This window comes from Crocodylus porosus, unplaced genomic scaffold (assembly GCF_001723895.1).
Source record: "Crocodylus porosus isolate Cpor-Errol unplaced genomic scaffold, CroPor_comp1, whole genome shotgun sequence".
Classification (NCBI taxonomy): Eukaryota; Metazoa; Chordata; order Crocodylia; family Crocodylidae; genus Crocodylus; species Crocodylus porosus.
In genome coordinates this window covers 33,141,149-33,155,364 of record NW_017728950.1, presented here as the reverse complement: position 1 = coordinate 33,155,364, position 14,216 = coordinate 33,141,149, and the positions used below count along the sequence as shown (strand labels likewise).

General features: G+C 41.1%; 2 protein-coding genes across 5 annotated transcripts in view; one reads left to right on the top strand and one right to left on the bottom strand.

Annotated features, from left to right (window-relative positions):
• LOC109323476 (thioredoxin-like) overlaps nt 1-2,481 on the top strand; it is an 8,290-nt gene extending 5,809 nt beyond the window's left edge. Inside the window, exons 4-5 of the mRNA XM_019555057.1 lie at nt 1,294-1,359; nt 2,254-2,481. Coding sequence (XP_019410602.1) covers nt 1,294-1,359; nt 2,254-2,316 — 129 coding nt within the window. The 3' untranslated portion in view covers nt 2,317-2,481. The remainder of the gene's footprint in view (nt 1-1,293; nt 1,360-2,253) is intronic.
• A 770-nt stretch (nt 2,482-3,251) lies between these two features.
• The window catches only part of PTGR1 (prostaglandin reductase 1), a 32,721-nt gene continuing 21,756 nt past the window's right edge, over nt 3,252-14,216 (bottom strand). For all 4 annotated transcript variants that reach the window (XM_019555055.1, XM_019555056.1, XM_019555052.1 and 1 more), the window contains 3 exons: nt 7,310-7,415; nt 5,357-5,475; nt 3,252-3,979 (listed from right to left, as the gene is read on the bottom strand). In XM_019555055.1, the coding sequence (XP_019410600.1) occupies nt 3,869-3,979; nt 5,357-5,475; nt 7,310-7,415 (336 nt within the window). In that variant the 3' untranslated portion in view covers nt 3,252-3,868. The remainder of the gene's footprint in view (nt 3,980-5,356; nt 5,476-7,309; nt 7,416-14,216) is intronic.

Genomic DNA, 14,216 nt, shown 5'->3' with positions numbered 1-14,216 from the left:
TTTACTAGAGCAGTACTGTTTCCTTTTTGACTTCAGTACAAATAAACTGATGGCATGTCAAAAGGCAGGCAAGCTGTTTAGCTACTGCTATGAAACAGTACAACCACTTGCAGGGACTGAGTCCAAGAGCCAATGTAAATTCAACTTTCTCCTTTCTGCTGTACTCTTTTAGGATTGTCTAACTTATCCCTGCTTCTCCCTGGAAGCTGTGTCTTTGCCAATATCCACTAAGTTTAGAAACGTTCTCGGGGAGGGGGGCGGAATAGAGTAGGAATGCTGCATGGCTTCAGCTTTTTAATTTGTATCAACATGAGAAATCCTCATTTGGCAAGATTACATATTGAGGGAGTTCTTACAGTGCATGTTCTTGAGGCTTTTTTGTACAAAGTAACAGTGTATTGGCTGTCATGCAATCACTTGAAAGGGCACTAAATACCTATGTCTATGAATCTCACCTGACCTCTGCCAAAGAATACACATTTCTCAAACTCTCTCTTGTATCCATTCCCTTAGCTGTTAAGCAAGAGCTTACCCAAGGGTTGTCCCAACTGCCCCAACAGGATTTTTTTTTTTTTTCCCCTTCCTGTTGCACTAGTTAAATTTGATTGGCTGAGACGCATAATTTGAAATAACAAATGCATTGCTGTAAGCTTCAGTTTTTAAAGATTCTTTTTCTGGCCTCGGACACTTGAGCAACAACTTTTAGCAGGAACACTTCTTGGAATTTGGTAGCTCAACCTATTGGTGGAGTACATCTTCACAACTTGCTTGGAATGGGGCCTGACACAATGAGGCTTCCTGGTAGCTGAGTGGACCCTAAAATCCTGGGTTTGTCAAACAGTCACCCAGAGGAAACTGGAACTAGTGACTTATACTTTAAGTGAGTGAGCTCCTCTGAAGGGTGCTGCAGAAAGTGCAAGGAGATAAGTGGATCAGGGCAGGTTCTGGCTTTGCCTGCCTGGCTACTCTCCTGCCCCTATTACCTGGCTCCTTTGCAAAGACTCTGAAATGGGGGTACGGCTCAATTTGGATAAACTTGGAGGTGTGCCTTGATTCTGAGGGGTGCCTCTTCTTTAGATTTAGAGCAGTGGCTCTTAATTTTTAGAGAAGATGAGGAGACTATAGCTTTTATCTATGACTGGTAGACTCCACTGAATGTACCCCTTTACCTGGTAGCAAGTGCATGCTTAGCTCCAGTCTGTCCTCTGGCAGTTTTTTTTTTTAACAGACTGCTTTCTAGCTGTAACTAAAGTTCTATATCTTAAGATTCCAGTGAAACTTCCTCTCTTCTAGGATGTTGCTGAACATTGTCAAATCAAATGCATGCCGACATTCCTGTTCTACAAGAGTGGCAAGCGGGTAAGTTTTCACATTCCTGGTGGAGCAGGTGTGGGAAAACAGCCCAGGGAAGGAGAGCACTGGTTGCTAAAATGTTTGAATCTGAACCCAGATCAATAGTAGCTATATTTAGGCCTAGAAAGTATTCTTAAAATGTAGATGATTGCTTTGCGTGATCTTTTGGGGGTAGGGAGGAAGAATGGAATCTAGTTTCATGTACCAAGAAAGTCTTCTGAAGCTAAAGATGCTCATTCATGTTTTGTAGAACTTGTATCAGTTTCTCAAGCAGTAGAGCTTGCTAGCTAGCCTACTTGTCCACAATTCAGATGACTTTTTTGAACTAAAAGTGCAAGGAAGTTAATATACCCTGAGACCTAGATTTTCTAGCCAAGAGTAATGGGTTGCTAGAACATACTTAACAAAAAAAAAAAAACCCCCACCAAAAACACTTTAATAGCAAATAAAAAAAAAAAAAAGCAAACTACTTATTGAGTCCTGGTAATAGTTGCATGCAAGCTTTTTTGCTGGGTTATCTAAACTTCATACATCTGAGTGTTTTGGTCCTACTGTGTGGTATTGTGCACTTCCTAGTCAACACATTGGACTGCCAAGCCCACTTCTTTGGATCATGACAGTTTGCAGTGTAAGGACACAGTTGAGAGCAGTGGACTTGCTGGGCTGGGACCTGCAATGGGCATGGAGACATGGTTCTTAAGAAATGTTTAACTTGGTGGGTACCAGACTCTAAAGTGTCCCAAACTCTGAAAATGCAGCTGGAAAGCAGGAATAGCCATCCACCCCCAAAGGAGTATAATGGTGTAACTGGAAGTGATTTGATATTTGGCATTTAATTTATCACTTTTCTATTTAATAATAGAGCTAAAATGCATAGCCTGAAAAAATTTCTCGTTGTAGGTGAAGGAATTTTCTGGAGCAAACAAAGAAAAGCTGGAGGAGAATATTAAAGAACTAATGTAACGGTGGATCCAAACAAACAGTGTGAACAAATGTTGACTGTTTAAATTATAGCATGTAACTTTTTTCTACTTAAAGACTGATCACGTTAGCTCAAATAAATATAAAAATAAACTGTCCCTTCAAACTGTAAATGAGTACAATAAAATGATCAATTCTTTGTCTTCAGCTGTTGTGTGCAGTACTTGAAGCTTATATAAAAGCCTGCCTTTTTACTGCAGTTTCCAAAGGATAAATTGGGTGACACTGCCCAAATATGCCATAATGTCTGGTGAATGTTTTAACCCCTTCAAAATGTCCCCTACTATGAGAAGGCTGGGGAAAGAGGGAGCAGGCATCCTGACCCTTGTACCTTGTTCCCCTGGCACTTGCTTCCACCATTCCTGTGCTTCTCACCTGCACTGTTACATAGCTGACCTGTGCAGTACCAATACCCATACAGGCTGGTGTCTCACGGTGCTGGATCCCTGCCCCCTCCTTGCTATACTACTGCTGACTCCTTCCCACCTTTACAGCCTTCTTCTGTTAAGAGGCTAGCTAATTCAGATGAGTATCTGGCCAGAGCTGCAGTTCATATGTCCTGTCTTCTATTGTAAAAACAGCCACTTGTACAGCTATTGTTGAGCATAGTAAGAGGAGCTGCAGCAGTTAATAACATAGATCAACCACTAAGTTTCCTCTAGCCTGTTAAGAAGTAACTGTTCAAGTTCCACTCTTGTACTTGGGGACCTGGTCCAAGCTTAAGACCAGATCAAGTTAACAAAAATCTGCCCTGCCTGTGGGGCTATACCTTTAAGTCAAAGGTATGCTAATATGCAGTTGGCCCTTTGATAAAGCTAGATTGTAGATCTCCACAGTCAGAAAGAAAAGCTTAAAGCACAAAGGTCATTCTGTTCCACCAGCCTCTTACCTCTAGAAGAAAATGCAACTCTGCAATCCATAGTTGATAGCTTGGAGACATTTCATTAATTGGTAATTATAAACTTAGTAATATATTTTTAAAACATCCAGTTTGTTTATTTATCATGGGTACAGTGCAGTTTGCTCTAAAAATGATGTTTAAAAGACAGAACTGACTTAACAACCTGGTTAAGATTTGGTACTATTCTCCCCATATGCTGTTCCTGAAACTAATTTAACCTTTTAAATGAAGAATTTTAGAAGCTTTTGCTGTGATCTGCAGCAAGCCTGTTTCAGGTTTGCCTTGGGATATTTGCCAGTAGGCTTCTTCTCTGTGCAAACCTGATTCACTGAAACTGAGGGTACCTCTGGTTTAGCAATTCCGTATCAGCAGTGCAGTCCTGCAGACATCAGATAAGCAATTCAGTGCTGCTAGGCAATTGGTTGGATTACAACTACAAAAATGCTAGCTCATAAGGCCCAGAACCACTTAATGAATTTATACATTACTGGCAACTAATGGTTGACTACCTGGTAATAAAACTGAAATATGTCATTAGTACAATCTCCCTTTAGGTTATAAATCTTACCCATATAAAATAGTAGTAGAAAAGTATCTATATTGTACTCCATGATGAAGCGGATCACATTCCCTTCACACTTTCAGTATTGCTTTTCCAAAGTTGTCTCCCTTTAGCATGCCCATGAAAGCAGCTGGCATATTTTCAAATCCTTCAGTGATGTCTTCATGGTGCTTAATTTTTCCCTATGCGCACACATACACACACACACACAAAAGGGATTTTACTTCAATTTCTAGTCATTCACTTTTAATGGTAGCTTAAACTGTTCCTCATTGTACCTTCCTTTGTTTCTTTCCCTGTATTTTGTATTCAGATCACATGATATTTGATATATTGCTGTGTGCATTGCCTTTCACAGCATCTGATGAAGTGAACTCAAGTTCAAACTCTCAAAAGCATATACTATGCATCTAATTTACCTGCTCTATAAGATGCAACTCAAGCCTACTTTCTGCTTGACTTCAGATTAGCATGACTAACACCCTGCCCTGACTTAAACTGTTGCCAGATCTCTTTGACTTGCATAACCACAAATTTTAAAGCAAAGGAAAGGTGACAGCCATGTTAGTTTGAAGCCAGGCAGGAAGTAGCAAAGAGTTGTACCTTGTAGGCTAGTTCAGGCATCTATATCCTTCCTTCTTTCAATGTTTTAAAATAATATGCTATATCTGTAGCTGGTGTATCTTAGGGTACTGGATAGTAAAATTAAGTTATATCAGTATATTGTCTAAGAGTTCTGCTTTTAATGGCATGTCGACTGCTCTTTTTCCACCTGATGCCATAGTTCTTTTTGGAGTGACAGGCATTTCTAGAGCAGCCTAGAAGAACCATCTTCAGGAGTGGAGTAAATATTAAAGAAATTCTACAGAGATACACTTTGTCCCTCTGCCCTAGTAATACAGCAAACCTCAAGTGTTTCTAAGTCTTGAATCAGGCCCTCTGCCTAAAACCATGAGGCTTGAAATAATCTTTGGGTACTTTTTGACATTTGCCGCTTTTACAGTTCAAACTTACCAGCTTTTTTCAGTAACCATGAGGGCTAGAAACTTATCTTTCATTTAGAGTACTACATGAAGGAGTTGGGCTTTCCAAGTGCCACACAGCATGAAGCTTTATACTATGTCTCATCATTTTAAGAGGAAAGAAGTGTGTAAGAGAGAAATTGTATTCTCTCTAAACAGAACATTTTTATTGGCCAGAGGCTGAATCAAAGCACAGCATGGAATGTGATTGTAATACAGTATACTTGCATGTATACTTAGGGATGTTCCTTGCTACCGACTCAGCCTCCTTTTTCAGCTGGTTGCCCATCTAGCAACCAAGCTGTATTTGACGCTTGGTTTCTTCCTCTTGGGTGCAACACATCTTAGTTGTAGAGATCCATTGTATTTTCCATACTGACTGTGCAGCCTGGTTTGGCCCTACTCTCACCTATGCTTGAGGCACGGAAAAACAGCTTCAGATATGGTTCATCTGTTACAAAAGACAAGAGTCTTTGCACAGAAGAAAATGTCAACCTGAACTGACAAATTGCACTATGAGAAACCATCATCCCTTACCTCTACAACCCATTTTAACAGTGCCTTCAGACCTTCCTCACGCCTGTTGTCCCAGCGTGAGACAAGAAATCCTTCCATGCAAAGCTCTTGAAAGATCATTGGAGTTTGCACATAAGGTCCTGAAAGAGAGAGGAACAAGTAAAATAACAGTGGTGTTACTTCTGTTTAAAACCCAAATAAGTAATAAGGAGAGGCCTTTCCAATTCAGACGCTGATAAAGTGAGGCTAGTCAATGAGTAACCAACTCAAGGCTGCATGCTTGACTTATTCAGTGAGATCATTCAGTAAAGGTTTTGGGTTGGTTTTTTTTTACATAGAGACAGCCAGGAAATTTAAAGGCAAAATACCTAAAGGTGTGAAGTTAAAAAGTGCATTTAAATCTGTGTGAAGGATTTGTTTAGGAGTAAAGTGGCTTTAGTTTGCTTTTGCTTTGCCCTAGGGAGATTTAAGGCAAAGTTTCTTGCACAACAGCTCAAATGCTTAATCTTTTTTGAGGGGGAAAAATCTCACAAATCTTGCTTTTTAATGTGATGTACATATATATACATATATAAACCCAACCTGTCCCCAGCAGTAAAGGGTTACATTTTCAACAGTGCCTACATGGACTTGGGAGCCTTAGAAACCCAAGTCTCAGTGAAAAATGACAGGATCTGTACTCCAAGGTACCTTTGAAAGTGATGTAGGAAGCCTAATTTTCACTCCCAACTCCTACTGACTTCACTGGGGGTTTCACAGGGCAAGAAGGAATCTCCCAGGTCAGGTGGGGCCAACCTTTTTGGCAGACATACCACAAAGTTAGGCCCATACCAGCCCTGGGTGCAACTCCAATCCCCTACTCCTGCCTGATTTGCTCTTCTGCTTTCTGCTGCCTGTCCCCTCCCTGATCTGCTGCATGGCACACAGAGAGGCTGCCTGTGCCACCTGTGGTACACATGCCACAGGTGGGTCGCCCCTATCCTAGGTCATCAAATCTAGTTCCTGCTGTTGCAACTGCATCAAGTGATCACTTCCATAAACTGATCAAGCTCCATTAATCCAACATAAACTTATCTTGCAATAAAAGTAATATGGAACCATAGCAGAAGCAAGGTCTACTAAAACAGTTATGGGACTGATTTTATATTAGTGAGATTCCATATCAGCTTTGAAGTATTCTAAACAAGTATTCTCAAGGTTCAATACATAACAAAGGGACACAAACAGCCATGTTTGCTCTGCTGTAACATACTGTTGGTCCTCAGCAGTGTTCTGGGGACTCAGGCAGGTTTGTGGAGCTTGTCCCACCCAAATCAACTACTCATTCTAGTGAGTTTAAATATGGGTAAAACGTATCAAGCCAAGTAATCAAATCCTCATTATTAACAAGTTGACCAACCTGTCAGGGAAAAGAACTTCTTAGCTAGGTTTAAAAACTAAGTTTCAAAGAGAACATAATTTTCTTGGTTAATCTGCAACTAGGCCATTTAGCAAGAGCTGTAGTTCAAAGCTAAACAGCAAAGATTTTTAGCTGAACCTGCATTTTATACTCAATTACCAGGCTCAGCTTCAAAAAGCTTGCTAAATAAGGCTAGAAAATAGAAATATGCCTAATAGGTTATTTCAATTTCATTACTAATATTAACATGAAATCTATTTTGTAGGGTTATTGGGTGTACCTTACTTATCATTAAGCAGAAATGCCTGTTTCTAATCACTTATATAGGCTGCACTTCCCCTAAACCAGATCTAGCTGGTAAAAACCACTAAATGTCATTAAGTGACCCTGAGCCAACTACTCTTAGCCTGGCTTTCTCTTGCCTTGAACTCTTCTCACATACTGTATTTTATTGCCTGCTCATGTCCAGCAGATGCGAGCAAATGCTATAATATATCATCAGTCTTAAACAGCTTAGGGCCTATTGCCCCTTCCTTCCCCCAAAAAAACCTGACAGACAAAAACAAGATGCATACCTTTCTGGGGCTCTTGGGAATTGTATAGAGAGATGGCTCCACACACTGCAATTCTCCCATATTTCTTCATCTGTTTGAGAGCAATGTCTGAAAACTCTCCACCCACCTAAAGTAGCCAGAACGTATCCAGCACACAAAAAAACACAGAAAATCCACATTGAGCATGCAAAGACTGATTTGTTAAACACTTCAGCATATAAAATGGACCCAGTGAGCAGATGGAGGTGATTTAGAAGCTTCTGACAAGCTAAGTTAGGTGTTTGCAAGATGAGGCGCTTGGTCAACGTCTATCATATCCTCTATTGTATTCGGTCTCCAGTGATCCTCTAAAAGCCAGGGACTGACTCAAGTGGCAAATTTCAGCTCCAGATCTTAAGTTTCCCAAACTTAGGGAATTTGGGGTTTGGAAGTACAGGCCCAAACTCACTTCTGCAATCAGTTATGTCACAAACCCTATTTTTGGCACCCAGATTACTGCATCATACTTTGTAGAATTATGACATAAGTCTTGCTCTGAAGGGTAAATCTAAATTAAATAAACATGTCCCTTTCCTATCCTCCCTGACTTACTGTCCAAGCAGCAAGATGAGCATCTTGGTGCTAATATAATTAACTCCCATTCATAGGTTGTGTCTATATAGATCTATATCCATATATTAGTGGTGTTTAATTTTAATCATGGAAAAATGTGGATTTGGGGTTACTTTTTTAAATCCAAAAATTGGGGATTTTTTTTTTTTTAATCAGAGAAAACCAGAATCCCTGTAAGTGGCACTCTTGTTAATAACTCCAGTACACTGTTGGCTTTTTTTGGTAACAAGAGCACACTGTTGGCTCATATTCAGTTTATGGTCTACTGTAACCACCAGGTCCCTCTCTGCAGTGGTAGTCAGTCATTCCCCAATCTATATTAGTGCACACAGTTATTCCATCCTAAATGCAGCACTTTGCACATGCCCTTGTTGAATCTCATCTAACTGATTGTGGGCTATTTCTCCAGTCTACCATTCTGGATCCTAGCCTTAGGGTGTCTGCAGCACCACACAACTTGGGGTCATATACAAATTTGCTAAGCTTGCATTTGATATCATAATTCAAATCACTAGTGAAGATATTAAACAACACAGGTCCCAAAACAGACTCCCAGGGAACCCCACTTGATAGCTCCTCCCAACTATACATCGAGCCATTGATGACTACTTGTTCAGTATGATGACGCAACCAGTTATATAATTATCTAATGGTACTTTTGTCTAGTCTGTATTTCCTTAGCTTGTTGAAAGCAAATGTTGTGAGAAAATGTCAAAAGTCTTATTATAGTCAAGGTATACCACATCCACTTCTCTCCCCCCATCTACAGAACCTGTCACCTTGCCATAAAAGGAAATCAGGTTGGTCAGATATAACTTGCTCTTGGTGAATCCATGCCATTTCTGACCACTTTGTTCTCCTCTAAGTGCTTCACAATAGCATCCTTGAAGACCGGCTTCATGATCTTTCCAGGTACTAAGGGCAGGCTGACTGGGGCTCTAGTTCCCTGGTTCCTCCTCCTCCTTTTAAAGGTGGACCCTATACTTGCCCTTTGCCAAGACTTAACCCAACCTCCACAAGTTCTCAGGCAATTGCTCTGAAATTGTCTCAGCCAATTCCTTCAGTACCCTTGGATGTATTCAATATGACTCTGCTTCCTTGATAGCATCTAGCTTCTCTAAGTAATTCCTAACCTGCTCTGCTGTTACTCTAGGCTATTTGTCTCCTGCCCTGTATTTGCTGCCAAAGATCATTTGGTACCTTCTTCGTAAAGACTGATGTAAAATATGCATTAAATACTTCAGCCTTTTCTGCTGTCTTCCACATTTTGTAAGAGTCTATGGTATTTCTGCTCTTCCTCTTATTTTTGACATACTTTTAGAAGCACTTTTTACTGCTTTTATGTCCCCTGCCAATTGCATCTCAAAATGCCTTGGCCTTCTTAATCTTCTTCATGAATGCCTGTGTGAAATTAATACTCTTCTCTAGTAGTATGACCAAATTTTCACTTTTTATAAGATTCCTTTTGGAGTTCCAACTCATTGAAGAGATTGCTGTCTAGCCTGGCTGGTCTCCTATTGCACTTCCCATTCTTCCATCACATCAGGATAGCTTGCTCCTGTGCCCTTAAGAGGGCATCCTTAAAGTTCAGCCAGCTTTCCTGAACTTATTTTCCCCTTAGACTTGCTTCCCAGGGGATCCTACCCACCAGTTTCTGATGTTTGGTAAAGTCTGCTTTGCTAAAGTTCAGTGCCCTTATTCTGCGCCCTCCTTCCTTCCTACCCTTAAGATCTTGAATTCTATCATTTTGTGATAGACCTCTTCAAGATCTAGAGGTCTGTAAGGACCTCCAACAATTTCTCCATAAAAAGCTCTCTGCCCTGTCCACAAATGAAGGCAACATTTGAGGAACTTGGAGACAGGTTTAAAACCACCATCCATCTGGCCTGTGCTTAATCCATGGGATATCCAAGCCCTCCTTAACCAGAAGAGAATGGTTCATTCTGTTCAGCAAGATGACACCTCATCTCAGCAGAAGCAGACATACCAGCTCCTCAAAACTGAAGTTCAAAGGAAGATGCAGGAAATAAAAAAATCAGTGGTAACAAGTTAAAGCCAAGGAGATCCAGCTCTATGCTGACAAACATGAAATGCATAGGTTTTTCCAGGTAACAAAAGCCATTGGTGGCCCAACTTCCTATGGTCCTACTTCCCTGAAATTGCAGGATGGCTCAATAGTCCTTAAAGACAATGAAATTATCCAAGCTAGATGGAAAGAGCACTTTAAGGCACTCCCATCAAGTCCATCAACTAGCACTCTGGAAGGGGATCCCTCACCAATCCTATTCTAGAAGAGGTCTGGGGTGCCATCAAGGAAACCAAGAACAACAAGGCTACTAAACCGGATGGCACAACTGCTGAAATCTACAAGGCTGGCAGTGAGGAACTGGTACTGAGAATGAATTTATTCTTTGAATTTGGAACAATGAAGAGGTTCCTAGGGACCTGAGGCATCCCGACATGGTGATTATATTCAAGAAAGAAGATAAGTCTGTGTGTGGGAACTATCAAGCTATTATCCCCATTTTCGCAGCAGGGAAAATGCTCACTTCTAAACCATCTTTTACTTCTTGCTGAGGAAGTCCAGCTGGAATCTCAGTGTGGTTTCAGACAATCCTATGGGAGCAACTCACATAATCTTTGTTGTCTGCCAGGTCAAGGAAAACTGTCGGGAACTATGTCAGAACCTGTATATGGCTTTCATTGGCCCTGCCAAGACCTTTGACTGCACAATAGTGAAGCCTTGTGGAAAGTACTGGCCAAATTTGGATGAACTGAAAAGTATATCAAGGTCTTGAGGCCCTTCCATGACCATATGACTATAACCATTTTATGTAGTGGATCAGAGACAGATTTGTTTGTCATCCAAATTGGGGTCATGCAAGGGTGCATCATCACCCCAACTCTGTTTTCCACCTTTTTTGACAGTCATCCTGGTTCTTGTTAAGGACTGCCTTCCTCCTAGAATTGACACTGAATATGGAAGAGATGGAGGGTTCTTCAATCTGAGTCATTTTCACTGAAAGACCAAAGTAATCAACACAAACAAGGCCATGTTGAAGGCATACATCAAAAAAAACAGATGCTGACATCAAGAGCTGGGAGGTGCTGGCTGCCAAATGACTCCAATGGCACCATAACTTCAACCATGCAGAATCTCATTTTGAGGTAAAGTGCCTTGCCCTTGAAGCGGAGAAGAGAAAGCAGAGGAAGGAAAAGGAGAGGAATCCCAACCTGCAGACTGCTTTCTCCTGCAGAAAGAGCTACAGCTTCTGTGGATGGAATCTATGGCTCAAGGATTGGACCCCTTAAGTCATCACAAGACCCACCAATGAGCCATGGTAGAGATCATCCTTGAATCGAGGGATTGTCAAGGGATTGTTCCTTCATACCCTTAAGATCTTAACCTCTATCATTGCAAGGTCATTGCCACCCAAGTTACCTTTCACCTTCACATTTGCAACCAATTCCTCCTTGGTTATGAGCAGTAAGTCAAGCACTTCCTTCCTTTTTAATCTCTCTCAAAAAGTTATCCCCAACACGCTCCAGGGAATTGCTGCACTGCTGTGTTCCTTTCCCAGCTGATGTCCCAATATTTAAACCCCCTATGACAACCAAGTCCTGAAATTTGGAAGCTTCCAAATGTTTAAAGAAGTCCTCATCCACCGTCTTCTCCTGATTTGGAGGCTGTTGCCAACAGCCAGCATGACATGCCCCCTGGCTGCTCTGTCCATTGAGATGAAAGTAAAAGGATGTGGCAGAGTTTGGGCACAAGAAAGGAGGCCCAGAAGATGATCAGTACTGAGATATCAACTGGTCAAAATCTTGAACATAAAGAAAAAGAGTTTGAGATAGAAGGAAAAAGGTGGCAAGAATGAGACTCAAGGAAGGAGTGACATGATCAGAACAAAGGACAGGGAAGGCAACTATGACAGTGACCTGTTGAAGAAACTGCAGAAGAGGCTGCAGTAGTTCAGATGAGAAATGAGATTAACAGGTGGGTGTGTTTTATAGACACATCTAACAAGAATTCCTTCAAGTCTGAAAATACTAGCTTGGGTTACTGGTTCTAGATGCAACTGTTACTAAAGGGTTCAACACAGGGACTGATTCTTGCCTTTTCAGTTACACTTGCTTTTCATAGTTGTAAATGGCTATTAAATGTCCTCAAATCAGATTGCCAATATTTTGCTCTCACTTTGTATGGTTGTAAATTGCTACCCAATGTGACAGGCAGTGGAGAGAAGACCCTAAGACCAGCCAGTGTGATAGTCTAGTATGAAAAGAATCAGGAATTACTGCTGATATTAGTTGCAGTCTATACCAGACATAAAGCACTGGAATTATCATAGTTTCAAATCACTCAACAGATAAGGGAGGGATAATTATTTAAACAGTGAGAAAAAAGGGGAAAGCTAGTTTTATTATGTAGCAGTCTTTCCAAGCCCAGTTTTGTAACGTGCTCTGTGAAGCTTGGGAAATTTTCATTGGCTACAACTTCTTTTTCCATTTGGTTGGCAAACATAGAGGTTTTTTCCCTGTGTTTCTAAACAAAGATTTTTTCATTTTGTTAATTTGTGCACCAGCTGCACCAGTGTCAGCTCACTTTGGAACAAAAAAAAGATTGAGAGTACTGTTCCAAAACTAAGCAATTTCCAAATGGCATTGCTCAGTGCTTCAGGAGAACATTAAGGGTACAGGAGTTCCAGGTTTCTTTTATTCTTACCTCCATTTTCACCTTTGTGATTTTCAGTACTTGTATATCTAATTTTACAGGCTTCTCCCCCCCAACTCCTCACATTTTGATTTTGCTGTCTCATGGCTTGCTTCCTTCTGCATTTTACAGGCTGCATGAGTTGTAGGGAAGCTATCAAGTTTTACATTTAGTTTTGCGAAAGAGTGGAAATGCCCTGCTACCAGAGGAATGCTGAATAGCACAGCTATTGTTCAGTAAGATAGACTTTAATAGAAACAAAGGCTACTTTTCCTAAACACTCATCCAACAGCTACTGAACAAGTCAGGAGATAAAAAGTAAAACATTGCTGACAAGAATTTAATGATGTGATGTGAGATCACATAAAAGGGAGCCTGGATTTTAAGTTAGCCAGTTTAGATGCACACAATAATTTGACTTGTCCTGACTAGAGCTTTAGAAGTTACTAGTTTATGATGCTAAAATGATCTAGTGCCCATGGCCTAACATACTTTAAAATCCTACTCTAGACAAAGCCCGAGTGGCTGGAACAACCTAAAACAGAATCACCACTAATGAGATCTTGAAATGTGTGATTATTGTCCTTCCCTGTCCCACCAAAGAAAGGGAAACATCTAAGATACCACTGCAGGCTGGTGGAAGGGGAAGGGAAAGAGATAAGTCTTTAGCTAATGTAAACCAGTAGAGCATTGCTGAACTGAATGCATCTACAGCCATTTACTTTATCTAATCATCAGACCCGGACTGAATTCTGTAATTATCTTCTGGGATGAAGCCACAGTCCTTATAAATAAGGATTTGTTATTGCTGACATTTTAGGGACTCTGTCATGTGGCCTAGCGCGGGAAGGGGAAGTGGAATGTGACAGCAATAGCTGAACCTTTTCTCCTTAGCATGTTGAGTGGTGCCAAAATAAAAAGGGAGATGGATGGGAAAGCAAGTGAGAAAGAAACTCTTTAAAGAGCAACTAACTGCCATGGATTCTGTGAGTTCACTGTTTTTCCTGGGAAAAGGTCAGACCCTCATTTTCTTAAGAAAGGCAACCTTTGCAGAGGCTGAGGGAGGCAGCAACATTGAAGGAGAAAAAGGAGGCATGGAATCTGCATTTTCAAGTCAGCTGATACTGGGAGAAATGTTTTAAACACTCATTCACTTAAGAATTTCACATAGGCTTTTGTAGTAAAATTAATGGTATTTTGATTTTTTGAGATAATAGATTGCTTTTTGGTTCTTTTTTTTCTTGTCTTGCTCTATCAATGTATATACCATGGTACTACATGCTAGCCAAGGGTGGGTAAAATATGGCCTACGGACCAGATATGGCCCACCAGGCCATTCTATCCCTCTCACAGGGCCCCCCAAAAATTTAGAAAATTAATATTTATCTGCCCCTGGCTGCCTGTCAAAGATGACAGGACCCAGGGGCAGTAGGACCCAGGGGAAGCCACAGCAGACTTCTGCAACAGCAAGGCCTTTATGGCCCTGCACCCCCACAGCTGGAAACCCTTGCCTAGCAGGGGCTTCTGGCCTGGGACCATGGGGCTGTTTGTGCCTCCCTGTGCCAAAGCAGGAAATTCAGGTAAGGGCAGGTGGGGGCTTGG